The sequence below is a fragment of the Prunus mume genome, linkage group LG8 (genome assembly GCF_029339155.1).
Source record: "Prunus mume cultivar Tortuosa linkage group LG8, ASM2933915v1, whole genome shotgun sequence".
In the NCBI taxonomy this organism is placed as follows: Eukaryota; Viridiplantae; Streptophyta; class Magnoliopsida; order Rosales; family Rosaceae; genus Prunus; species Prunus mume.
The window spans coordinates 20,704,679-20,718,215 of NC_142705.1; the positions used below are offsets into that span (position 1 = coordinate 20,704,679).

Sequence of the window (13,537 nt, forward strand, 5' to 3'; positions counted from 1 at the left end):
AAACGCCTACTTAATTCCGCTGGCCCGTTAAGGCTTCCTCCCAACTTTCTCACCTTCTTCATCCCTCAACACATTATTTTCCGAAGGCGTTCCAAGCGACGTGGTGAAGTTGATTTTCGCGCCTTATGCAAGGGTTTTCCGAGACCGGTTCAGGCTCTGAACCAGAGGACTTGTCTAAAGACTGTGCGTTTCATTCTTCGTTGACTTTACATTCTCTGTTCATATGATCTCCATGTCAAATTCATTAGTTTTGTTGTCCAATTTGCATTTTGTTTTAGATAAGAGAACCAAAGGAAGCAGACGCTATGTTCCTCAGAAGAATTCTGTAGCATATGCATTGTTGATTACACTTTACAGGTAAACTGGAATTTTCTTTAGCTAATATGCAATGCAGTGCACTCTCACACAGCTGTGGTTGAGTTTCTATTGTCACTTTTTTTTTTGTTGTTGATGAAATTGGATTTTTCTGATGTTAAGTTATCATCAGGGGAATTGGAAATGGGAATGAATTTATGCTTAAACAGGAGCTTATCGATGCAGCTGAAGCAAGTGGGCTTTCTCGTGTGCCAATTATGTATATTAATTTATGATATTAGTTCTGTAATTATATTATATTTTATTTTTGTTTATTTGGGTTTAATTTGAATGTATGTGATGTTTTGAGACTGGGTTTCTCTGCTCTTTTAGGCCAGATAAGGGAAAGGGAAAAGCTGGACGCTTTGGGAGTTCTGCAAGGGAGTGGTATAGTGGATGGTCCTGCATGAAGACATTGGTAACCAAGGGGCTGGTTATCAAATCAAGTTGCCCAGCAAAGTATTTATTTTGTTTCTACATTTCTTTCTCTTGTTTTGTTATGCTGTCTAGGAATTTTATATTTATCTTATATTGTTTTCCTGCCTCTGTACTTGTAAATTTGAATGGCAAGAGCTCTCACCTTATGACCGTCACAAATTTACGCAGAACAAGGAAAAATAAACTACATTGTCTTTATGAAAAATGAATTACTTACAAAATCATTCACAACCAAAAGTATATAGTAGGAAGGATCTGCTTCACATGAATGATGATTTACAGATAACTATCATGTGAAATTTATTAGAATCGTTGTTGCAATACTTAATTCTTTTCCATTTAATAGAAGCATGTCTTGTCAACCGGCAATGGGCTAATATTTTATTTTTAGGTAATTGACATTTGAGTTGATTACAGGCTTAAGCAAATGATGATGTATTATGGCGAGCAGTTCTTATAAACGTAGACCTGGAAGTTTTCAAGTTGCGGTTTGATTGCATTTTTGCTATTAGCATATGGTAATGTATCTAGAAACTGCAGGTACATGCTTAGTCAAGAAGGTCAGGAAGCTGCACGTGAATGTCTCATGAGGTCCGGTATGGAAAACCCCATTGAAAAAACTGCTAATGCCAAAGTGCTTTCTGTTCTGGATGTGGACAATATTTCACATCAGGAGCTTGCTCATCCTGACTCATCCACAGAAATGATATTGTTATCCACTGCTGTGAGTAGGAAGAAGAAATCATTTGATATTCCACAGCTGTACATTGAGAAGGTAGATGTCTAACTAGCTTTTTAATTTTATCTTGACTTGTGGACTGGGAATAATATTCAGTTTCAATCTTCATTGATTTATTATAATTGCTGAACACCCTCCTTTCCAAGATTAAACTTTTAATTAAAGCATTTGGTCTTGGTTGCTCAGTTCAGTTTAGACCTTCCCTCTGATTTGGGCTTTCTTTGTCCATAATATCCTGTCATGTCATGGGATGTGGACCCACTTACTTTCCCCCTATTTCTTCCCATCCTTTGAAGCTCAAAGGGGAGTCGTTAAATAGATTTATTTGCTAAAATGTCGATAAGAAATGTGTTAAATTTATTTTGAGATGAATGAAGTTAGTTTGGAAATGATTCCTGGGAATTTTTGAACAGACGAAGTTGTTTTTTTGTGTGTGGCTTTTCTTATGCACAAAAATTGTCTGCTCAGTATTTTAAGTGGAGTAGAATCCAGATCTTGTTTTCCAATTGTAAACCCAGAAAAAAGTTTTATTTTATTTGACTGCGTACATTTTTTTTTTTTTTGGTTGTGAAATTTCAGTTGAGGCTTCCTCAGTGCTTCTTCCAAAATCTACCTATGGGTGAGGGAGAATCTCAAAAGCTCTGTTAATATTTATGATTATCAAAAGGCCCGCAGAACCATGAATCGTATATGGGGCTTAGATCCTTTGGATCCTTGTTGCTAAGTTTGATGCCTTCTTTTAAAATGTTATCTATCTGAAAATATCATGTCAAATTGAAAGTGTCAAAATAGTTTCATACAGAGTTTTACTAAAAATCATACTTAGTCACATACTAATTTTAGTTGTAGATCTGCAACACTGAAGTAGGAACCTCTTAGCACTTCTTTATTACATTTGAAAGTCACCTTTTCCAGTAGTGTTGAACACAGCTGAGTATACTGTTATATGTTGCTCATTGACTTGTTGATTTTCTTAGAGTCATCATGTGCCAAAGTCTATATCAGATGGGTTCAAAGCAAGTTCGAATGTCTCTTCCTTGCCACCTCTAAGCTTTGGGGAGAGATTTGAAGATGCATATGAAGTGATCTTGATTTTGGATGATCGAGAGCAATTTGCCACTCGGGGGTCAGTCACTTATGATTTTTCTTCTTCCATATTTCTTTTCATGTTGAAGCTAGTGAAATATACTTGGTTTTCTTTCTTGACATCAAAGAGTTTTGTGGTTAAGTGATAATTATTTTGAAATGAAAGACAGAGCAATACTTATCAAATTAATTTAAAGAATTTACAAATAAAAAGAGAAGAATCGAAGACTGGGAGAAACCTTGGTTGCCTTTGTTCTATGTATTTACACTTCCCTACATAGGCTCTACAGGGGAAACATGAAACATAAAACACAGATGAGGAATAAACCAAATAACTCGTTTGGGCTTTTTCTGTGGGCATTTTATGAAAACAAAAGAAACACGAGCAAATGGTAAGAGAAGATGAAAGCTGAACAGAATTAAAACAAAATTCTTCCCCAATCATCTCCTCTGATCATCCCTCAGCCCTCTTCCCACCCTCTCCCCTGCGACCTTCCTCAAACCTAGTCCCACCACCTCAATTGCTCGAAGGGAGGGAGATCAGTGAGAGAGAAGAGAGAGGGGCAGTTGTGAGTGAGAGCACCTTTCACTGTGTCCATTTCCTGAATTTTTTAGATTTGTCATGTCATCATTTCTATGTCGTGTTGTAACTGGTCTCCCTTGTATGTACTCTTCATGTTGGATACTTGCATTTGTACTATGTTCAATACTAGTGTCTACTCCTATTCTTTGTCCATTGGTTTGCTAGTGTTCATAAAACTGTGATTAATTTTGTATATATTGTGTTTAGATCACGACCTGGGAGAATAATTGAGAATGTTCGTACTCAATTCAAAATCAAAATAGAGGTCAGTTCTCGAAGTCGTTCATGCGCTAGTTCTTCTAATACTTTATTTGAACATTAATTAGAATTTGTACCGTCGAGTATCTTTTTTATATGTTTTACTTTGTATTGGTTTTGCAAAACATGCCAACTTTTGGTTTTGCTTTTTGTTACTTTTTGTGTGTTTGTATAGCGTTGACATATTTTGCTACTTCATGATTGAGTCAGCTGAAACTTTTAAATACAATGAGGAATCTTTTCATCTATCCCTCTTCAGTTATGAGCTAGTTTTTTATGTAATGGCACAGTGAATTCTGTGAAGCTAAGATAATGGCCTTTTTCTGAAAAGTATTACATGTGGAATTGTCAGTAATATTATTGCAAGTGTGTTATTTTTGTGCATTCATCTTTGTTTTGCTCGTTACCTTTTTGGTTTGTTCCCACATCAATGCTGTGTTACATAAAAACATTACCGTGAATTTAGAGTACGCAGTTATGAGAACCTAAGACATTGCAACCGGGGCTTATTTTGGCCTTTTCCCTGTCCTCTATAAAGCAAAAAACCTACCATGGGATTTTGGTTTCCCCTGTATGAAGGACTCAACTGAGTTGCATTCATACTTGGATAAGTAGGGCTTCAGCTAGTCAGTTTCACTTTCAACTCACTGGAACATCTTAGTAGTTTAAGAAGGCCGCATGTCTCCTCAGCGACCCTATTCTTTCCTGGGATTTGCAAAATCTCTCCACTTGCTTTGAGTCCTATAATTAAACTCCACATTTTCCACTGACTTTAACATTGGTCTCTTGCTACTTATGATGGCAAAGTCATACATCTAATCCATTCTACTTGTTTTTACCTTTTTGTAAATAATTCCATTGCTAAGACCCAAACTCAAATTGGCTAGTTTTCAGTTATAACTTTGAGAACTTGCAAGTATTTGGCTCCGGAACCTTCATTCTTCTTGTTAAAAATATTTTGGTTTGTTTTAGTGTTCCTCATGTGTGTTTTTTACTTCAAATCTCAAATTGTTGATTGTTAATCCACATGGCATCTTAAGATGATTTTTGAGATTTTTGAGAACAGTGAATTTTCCAGTTGTTGTTTCACAATGTAAACAATTGTGGCTTACTAAACTTTCTTGTCTTTGTTATTGTTACAAATCTTCTTTCCACTTGTTGGAGTTAACAAAGACTCTTCTACAGGTTAGGAGGTTACCAGTTGGAGATGGAATCTGGATAGCTCGTCATAAACATCTTGAGAGCGAATATGTACTTGATTTTATTGTTGAGAGGAAGAAAGTTGATGATTTACGTTGTTCAATCAGAGACAACCGTTACAGGGATCAGAAACTGAGGCTTATGGTACTGCTCTTAATGAAAAGACTCAAGGTTTTGTCTTTATTTGATGTGTGAAGTTGCTATTATATATTGCATGCATATTGTTTTACAGATGTTGCAGCATAACTAAGCTGTTTTTTCACATGCTTAGTACTGCACAACTTGGGTTTCTTGCACTTTACCTTCACCTTTTAATATCTTTTTGCATTTACTGCATCTTAGTTGGAAAATGTTAAATAACCAACGTTAGTTAGAAAATGAAAAGGAGAATATCAGAATCTGAAAACAGAATTTGCTTTTAGAAGAAAGACTGAATACATATTCCTATTGAGGATTTGTAACATTTTTCTATGCTCATGTCAAGGATGATGAACTTGAAAGGTAACAATATATATCCTGTATAGTGTATACATGTACCTAGGCAAATACCTTGGTGCCTGTTTGTTTTTGGCCAGATGCACTTCTGGCATTCTTGATGACTGTCAAAGCTCTTATTTTCCCAGTCTATAGACCGACTGGTAGGCATTGAAGGTAAACATTTGTTTGCTTATTGAAAGTAGATTAATCAAAAGTATGTGTGGAGAAAACATGTATGCATGTTGATGACACCAGATTTTGTCTGCATGTGGACAACAGTACTTGAATGAAGATAGAATATCATCCTGACTTTATGCTTGGGCAAGGATACTATGATGCACTACATTCAGGTGTTGTGAATGACTAAAACTGATTAGTCATGACTCATGACTAAAACAATGATTGGTTTGTCTTTGTTTATTATTTATTTTCTTTTGTCTACTTATGTTGGGCTCTTTTGGCGACAATGTTTACTAGAGAAATTCGTTTACTTCTAGTGTGTGTTTTACATGCATTTAATGGTTCAACTTTCATGGATGTTGGATTTACTGTGAAATTATATTATTTTTACGTTATTCTGATATGTTTGGTCTTTCAATTGCATATGTTAGAGGTGTGGACTTAAGAAACTGATATATCTTCTGGAAGGCGATCCAAATTGTTCTGAAGCTGCAGAAAGCATTAAAACAGCGTAAGCATTCCTGTAATATTCTTAATTGCTCTGTTTCCTACTGCATGACTATAGATATTCATTCAGTGTGAGTCATCATGTTTAAACTAGGAAAGTAAACCTCTGGCTTTGGTTAAAAGGTATCTTGTTATGAAAAACTAAATATTTACGAAAGATATAATTGTTTTTTGTTTTTTAATCATAAGCTGCACTTAGGATCATATAATAATCCTTCTATAGATGTCCTAATGATTGCAAAAGGTAACTATTAGTATTTCGCTTCAACAGTTATAATTCTTATCTTGTGCAGCTGTTTCACAACTGAAATTTTGGAGGGATTTGATGTTCAGAGAACCATTGGCTTGGCTGATACACTGAAGAAGTATGTTTATCTTACTCAAGCAATAACTCAATACTACAAATCAGAGTATTCTGGGGAACAACATAGACATACCGGGATTTGCCCCTCTTTCGATGAATTTATCAAAAGGTGTGAAGAACTGGATAAAATGACAGTCAGCGATGTATTTGCCATTCAGCTCATGCAGGTATTTACTGTTTCTGACAGAAAAGAATATCATTCCCTTATTTGACAGATGTTGGCTCTGATCCCTTAATATAACAGACTATGGATTCATTCATGTATAAAAACAATGGATAACATTAAACTCTGCGTTCCTACATTATTTCCTTTTTAGATTTATATGTAGAAAAAAATCAAAGTAAGAGACATTTTTATCAAGTTATGTAAAAAATTCTCCTGTCTTGGATTCTTCTGGATGCGTTCTTGTCCGTGGTGTACCGCACCCTTCTGGTTGTACCTTTTTTTAGCATAAACACTCCATTAAAAATATCATGTATGCCCTTTGATGAAGAACTGGGTAAATTACTCCATAGCTGTTCGAATCAACATTTATGACACAGTTTGGTTCTCGCTTGGTCTAGAAGTAGGATATTTGTAGTGATGCAGTGATGAGCAAGACGTACATCTTGAATTTTGAATGCAGGTCCCCCAGGTAACTGAGGAAGTTGCCTTAGCGGTTCTGGATTTGTACCCGACGCTTTTATCTCTTGCCCGTGCCTACTCTCTACTTGTAAGTCCTCACTCCTTTGGAATTTAAAATGTGATAGTTACCATCTGTTTCACCAAAGTGTGCCACATAGGGTGATCTTATTTGCAACGCTTTTTCTGTGCATCACATCTCCCTACATGAAACATTTCCGAAAAGTTTTCCATTTCACCTTCATTAATTTTCAATCTTTTAATAACTTAAAAATAATCAAATCAGCACTGGCGGTATCATGGCCATAGGGGAAGGAGGTACAGGGTGGAAAAGGACAAAATGGGAATTATGAAATTTATGGAGTGATGAAGTGGGGATGCAAATAGAATTGCATGTTTTTATTGTTCAATCTTGTTGAGTTGTGTTGCATATCATTTAATAAAGGAAATCCTTACATTGATGATCCTAAAGAAGATGTTCTCTTGAAAGTGGTTAAAGATAAAATGATTTGTTTGGAGAATTTTGAAATCACATTGAAACTTATACAGTCCATTATGTTTTGTCTAGTGTTTGAAATTATAATTGGTAGACTAGTTTGGTGAAGATCATCCTTTAGCTTTTCTATTGAAGTCATAAATGTCATATGACTTCAATAGTGGTTTCTATTCTTCTTCTTTTCTTAAAGAGTTTACCTAATTTCATTGATCTATTTATTTCATAATTTAATCTTCTTCTATCATTTCCTTTATATTTGTTTAATTCATTTCTGCTGTATGCTGGGTGGTTAAATGAACTGCACCTTTTTTTGGCCCCTTCGTTGTACTCGTTCAAATTTAATAATTTTATTTAAATAGGAGGGTGACGTGGCTGCACAACAGGAGATGCTTAGAACACAGAGCAACAATGTTGTCAATGCGGGTGCTAGTAAAAATATTTTTCACTTGGTTTGGGGCAATTGATTGTTGCTTCTCTCTCCCATTGTGAAGTACATTGTTGGATTATTGCTCTTGTAATCTGCAAATCTTGCACTGTAAATAAGATAGCACAGTTACTGTTATGAAAGTAGCTTTCTGATCTGTACAGTACTGCTGAATGTCATTTCATCTTTGTCTTTGTCATGAGCTCCTGAATTATTTGTGAATTGAATTAATTCGCCATCCAAAATTACAATTTGGAACGGTAAGTAGGAGTCATCATTAGGCTCGCGAGCCCATGGGCCGATGGGGCTTGCCCGGGCCATTGAAAAAAAGCCCAGCTTGTTGTTGAGTGGGCTGGGCTTGAGCTTGGGTGTCTAAAGCCCGGCCCGGCCCGTTTGAACCCATGAAAGCCTGGCCTGGCCCGCCTATAAAAGCCCGCCCACGGGCTCACGTACATATAAATAAATATTAAAAAAAACCCAAGTTAAATGAAATATGGAGAAAATCATTATCTATTATCATTGTAAGAACTAAAAAAATGAAGTATGAGATAAAATATAATTTTATTAATATGGGGTTGTATAACTATATCTTTATATTTATGGGAAAAAAAACAGAGAACTATGAAGTTATGAACAAATAAAAAAATGGAGACATAAACATATACACAAATGTAAATAGAGAACCATGAAAAAGAGAGGAAAACATAGAAACACACCAAAATATAGAAAAAAAAAATAAAGAATGACAAAAAAATACATTAAAAAAAAGACAAAATAAAGTAGGCCCATTTAGGCCCGCCTTGTTGGGCTTAACCCGGCCCGGCCCATGGCTAGGCTTGGGCTTTGAATTTTCAAAAATACCCCACTGCTATTTTCTCTCTCTAAACCCCGCTTGGCTCGCCCATTGACGAGGCCTAATGGTAAGTACCATTCAATCGCCATCCAGTGTCTCCACTGATGGCCTTCACACTGCAGAAGATGGTCAAAGATATTCTAGACTCGTCCGCAGACAACCACGATGTGCGGATGTGTGACCTTACTGGGTTCTCAAAGAATGGGACTCCTATAAAACCCTTGAGCCCAACAATTACATAATGGTGAAAGGAAATTGTGGGTGTGTCATGGGTTTTTCCGCGAAGGTTTGTATGGCCTTTTAAAGGTTCTTTAGAAAAAAAAAAAAAAAGAAAAAAAAGCTAACATGTTGAATGTAAAATTAATAAACTGGCCCTTGTATGAATGCAAATGATTTCGTGTGAGTCCAGTTAGTTATTCTATGATTAATTTTCAAGAGATGTAATTTGTTAAGTTTTTATTGAGAATAAAGAACTTTCATACTATTAACACATTGTTAAGGCCCAAAAAGTCACAAGAAATCCAAAGACATTTAAAGCCCAATATAACATATAATGTTGGTCATGCATTAATCTAAGCTGTATTTTGGAAATTAATTCATTAAATAAATATAGAAATAGTGTGCATGCCATGCCAAGCCAATAATACATTTTTCATATGTCTATCACCTACCAAGCTCACATGAACCCAAGTCATGTGGTTTACGGGGCTTGCATGAGGGATTGTGGTGTGGAAGGTTACGGAGGTTCACAAGGCCCATGGAAGCTCTTGGATAATGGAGACTTTAGGCTAGCTACTTGGGAGCACCAAAGTCCAAGCCCATTACTTGGAGTTTTCCAATGTGGGTGAGCAAATAAGATATTCTTAAAGCACTCCCTATTATCCACTGAAAACAAGCCAATTCCGACACTTCCTTTTACCTATAGGAAATAGTCATTTTTCAATGCCTAGCTTTACCTATTGGAAATAAGAATGTCCCAATACTTCCTTTTACCCGTTGAAAATAGACTAGCTCCAACACTTCATTTTATCTATTAGAAACCAAAGAGAGCCTTCACCATTTATAAATTGGGAGGCATTGCCCAGGCAAAACCAACTCCTCTTGGTTGCTGCAAGCATTCCAGCAGCCATCACAATTATTCCTGAGCCATCAAACTCCATCTCTTGGTTGCTCAAGCACCCCAGTAATCATCAGACCACCTTCCTTCATCCTTTCGGCTGCTGCAAGCATTCCAGCAGCCATCCTAGCCATTCCTTAGCTATCACAACCATTTCTTCTACTTTCTCATCCTTGAAATCCTCCATCTTCCTTATAAAGCCTCACCAAGCATAACTCTAAGATTTTCCTTCCTCCTCATACCCTTTCAAGCTATAAACACCATAACCTTCAAGCCTCAAACTTTTCTTTGTTAGAAATATGCCCTAAAGCCAATTAATTATGTAATAGTTAGAGTTAAGGACATCTTTGATAAAAGACATATTATGTTATCAATGGGCAAGAAATGTTGTTTTATACATTAAATCATCCTATGTTATCTTTCAATATGTAGAACAACCATAATCCAAGGAATACACAAGTGGATATGAGAGCTATGTAATGAGATTGTATACATGGAGACTTCTCATCATCACTAAATCTTGAATATGTTCCTGGTCATAGGAATATTGATTGGGCGTCAATATTCCGCAAAGACCAGTACACACAGTATCATCTCTATATGTAGGGAATGACAAGGTCTCAAGTCATTAAGTGTGGAGACACATCGATTGTAGAAGAACAAGTACACTGAATGCGATCCAACACATGAGTTACAACATGGAAGTCTTTACTCACATGTCAAGACGGAACTCATAAATTGTAATGGTGCAAACTAATCCTTAGACCCGAGGCATCATAGATGTTTTGTGGCTATGTTGTTAATCTTTGAGGGCACTATACGGTCATGTTGAATTAGGCATAGCTTAAAGGTGCTCATCAGGATTCTCAATATAGTCATGGAAGCAAATGAATGTACAACAAGGAATCTCTACTCTCAGTAAAGAAGAGAGAATACTCCAAGATATGATTGGTCAAATCTCTGCGCAAAGTAGTAGATAAGACTTGAAAGAAGAAGTCTTCAAATCTTATTAGGATAATCATATAAAAGAATGATTCACATTAGGATATTGACAATCGGATTCCATGATCTAATAATGTGAATAAGGAGTATTGACATAAGAGAATGATTCAATTGCATGGTCATTCCAATTTGAATAGGTTCTTTCACAACATCTCATTTAGCTCGGATAAACGTGTCTTGTTGCTAGGCGACAACCATAGTTTGTGGATGTCCTAAAAGTTTCAATTAACCTTTATTAATAGGAAGAATTAAATTGTGGAATTTAATTCGTATATCATCTCTGAAGAGTTGAGTCAACCCACTACCTTGCTAAAGGGAACCTACGAATCTGCACACCCAAAGAATGTGATTAGAGGTACAAATGAGGAGAAATGAAATGAGAAGACACAAGTCAATGGTTGATAATCGAATTTCAAAGTTAATGGTCAAAAGTCTACATGTTGACCGGAGCAATTGACCAAAGTCAAATAGTTTGACCGGGTCAATTAAGTAAGACTATAATTATAATTTAATAGTTAAATTATAATTAAAAGATTAATTATGGAATTAATATTTACATATAGAAATATTGAATTGGGCTTTTAAATATGATTTAAAAGGAAAGGGACAAAATAGCCCAAAAGGCTATTGGGCCCAAGGGATAAGTGACATAAGATGACATGACCCATGGACCAAATGGAGCCCTAAATACCCACCCAATTTCCTTTTGTGTTGTCCTATATAAGCTAAGCATTAGAGAAAACCTAGCTAGGGCTTTGGTTTCCTACTTTGATTGATTAGTGATCATCTTTGTATTCCATCTTCCATAAACCAAAAATTGGTCCAATCAAGAAGTAGACTAGCATCTATACTTCTTGATTGCCTTCTCTTTATCTCTAGGAGCATTTGGTGTGATGAGGTAGAGGACTCCAATCCTTAAGGTGAAAGAGTCAAAATCAGTAGAAAGAAAAGGCTTTTCCAACAAAGGTGTTCATTCTTGAGAAATCAAAAAAATGTCATCAAGGGTAAAGATCTATTCCCTTTTTCCTTTTTCTATTTGTATTCAAAGAGACTAGGCTAAGATACTTGGTTTAAAATGAAAGAGGTTTAGCTCAACTAGTTTAAACAAAATGAATCCGCCATTTAGAATGTTTTTGTTGTATAGGTTGTGACTAAAGTTCATTTCCTAAGCATTAGATGCATGTTTCCTTCATTCCTTCCATCATCCTTATGTTGAAACTCTTAAGTCACCATAGCCATAGCCACAAACAAGTTTTCAACACCCAAACTCAAGCCTATCCACAACAAGCCAAGCACATGCATTCTCATTTGCTAAACTTGCGGGTCTTTAGCTCTCACACTCCAAGCTCTCATGCCAAGTTTGTACAAACTCAGTTCAACAACATCAAGTCATCTTTAACCATGCAAAAGCATGACCAAAAATTTGTCAAGCTGCTGTTAATCTACTCAAGCCACCCATCCTTTATCTCCATCTCTCTTTCTCTTTCTCCTCTCTCTCTCTCTCTCTCTCTCTCTCTCTCTCTCTCTCTCACTCAAAAAGTTCCATCTCAAATATGAAACACCCATCCTCTCAAGCTAAGTTAGACATCGCAAGCTCTTCGTCTAGTTGCAAAAAACACCCAAAATCTCAAGCCTTAATCCTTTCTTTATGCTCATTTTCTCTTAGCTCCCACGCCACAAGCCTCTCATGCCAACCCTAGTAGTATCTTGATTCACCAAAGCAAACTCTCATGCCAAGCCTGTGCAACATCAATGCACCATCTCCATTATTTCGTCTAGCTGCTGGAAATATCAGCCTAAAACACGCAGCCGCTGGAAGAAAAATAAAGTACTCCCCTGGGACTTGCTTCTCCTTTGGGATGCTTTGCTTCACCACTTTATGGTGGTCCAAGAATCAACAAGCTCGGATGAGCCTTCCGACGGAAAAAGACCCCAACACACATAAAACAGAGAGACATAACTCTTGTATCATTAGATAGAAATATTTGACAAAAGAGGATTTGAAAAAATCTTTACATCTAAGCAATCACCTAACAAAAAAATTTATTTAAAAAAAAATTAAATTAAATTATAACTAGAATACTTTTGTCGTGGAACGTCTTTATTAGAATATTTTTGCTTCTCATTTTGAGCAATTACCAATAATTTTGTCATAGGACGAAACATAAATGTGTTTCTTTTAATTTGGAACTTGTAATTATTTTGATTCTCATGTTTTCTTTTTGGTTTGCATTTTTCCACAACTTCACCCATGTTTTGTAGGGAAAAAATGTGACATGGAAGCAACAATTTTTCCTTGAGAATTTTCTTGTTATATTTTAATAGTTTCCTAAGCAAGTAAGGATGCTAATTTTTTCTTAACACTTGTTGTTATATAGGAGTTCTTGGTGATGGGTACATGGCCAGTGGGCTCACAATCCAGAACACAGCAAGCGCTGATATCCACCAAGCAAAGAGCCTTTAGATCATACAGTGGATTTCTCCGTGATTGAGAATCGTGGAATTTTAGGCAACCAGACACCTTACGCAAAGCAAAGATATTAAGAATGAGTAGTATATTTCATTGATATCTGATTGATACACAGAATGACTATTATATACAAATTGATAATATCTAAATAAGGTAAATATAACAGGATTGATGTAGAGAATCAATCCAGGTTGTCTAGATAAGGTAAATACAATGGGATTGATGAAGAGAATCAATCCAGATCAGCTATGACAGGAAGGCAAAGATCAAGGTTGACTTTGATGAGAGATTGCAGATGATTGCGTTGATGATGAGATGATTTCCTTTGATGAAGGTTCCCTTTTACGCCCCCGCAAGACGGTGGTCC

General features: G+C 36.1%; 1 protein-coding gene across 3 annotated transcripts; it reads left to right on the plus strand.

Annotated features, from left to right (window-relative positions):
• Window positions 1-7,891, plus strand: LOC103339124 (crossover junction endonuclease MUS81-like). Of its 3 annotated transcripts, none has more exons than XM_008242404.3 (12): window positions 7-183; window positions 279-357; window positions 488-574; window positions 688-813; window positions 1,333-1,567; window positions 2,509-2,657; window positions 3,408-3,465; window positions 4,644-4,802; window positions 5,747-5,826; window positions 6,116-6,353; window positions 6,813-6,899; window positions 7,664-7,891. In XM_008242404.3, exons 1-12 carry the CDS (start codon window positions 126-128, stop codon window positions 7,766-7,768), a joined length of 1,461 nt encoding a protein of 486 aa, XP_008240626.2. In that variant the 5' UTR covers window positions 7-125; the 3' UTR covers window positions 7,769-7,891. The 3 variants fall into 3 exon arrangements, with proteins under 3 accessions (XP_088899639.1, XP_008240626.2, XP_016651679.2); XM_016796193.2 differs by having other exon boundaries at window positions 131-183; window positions 478-574; XM_089043513.1 differs by lacking the exons at window positions 2,509-2,657; window positions 3,408-3,465 and having other exon boundaries at window positions 1-183.
• The last annotated feature ends 5,646 nt before the right edge of the window (window positions 7,892-13,537 follow it).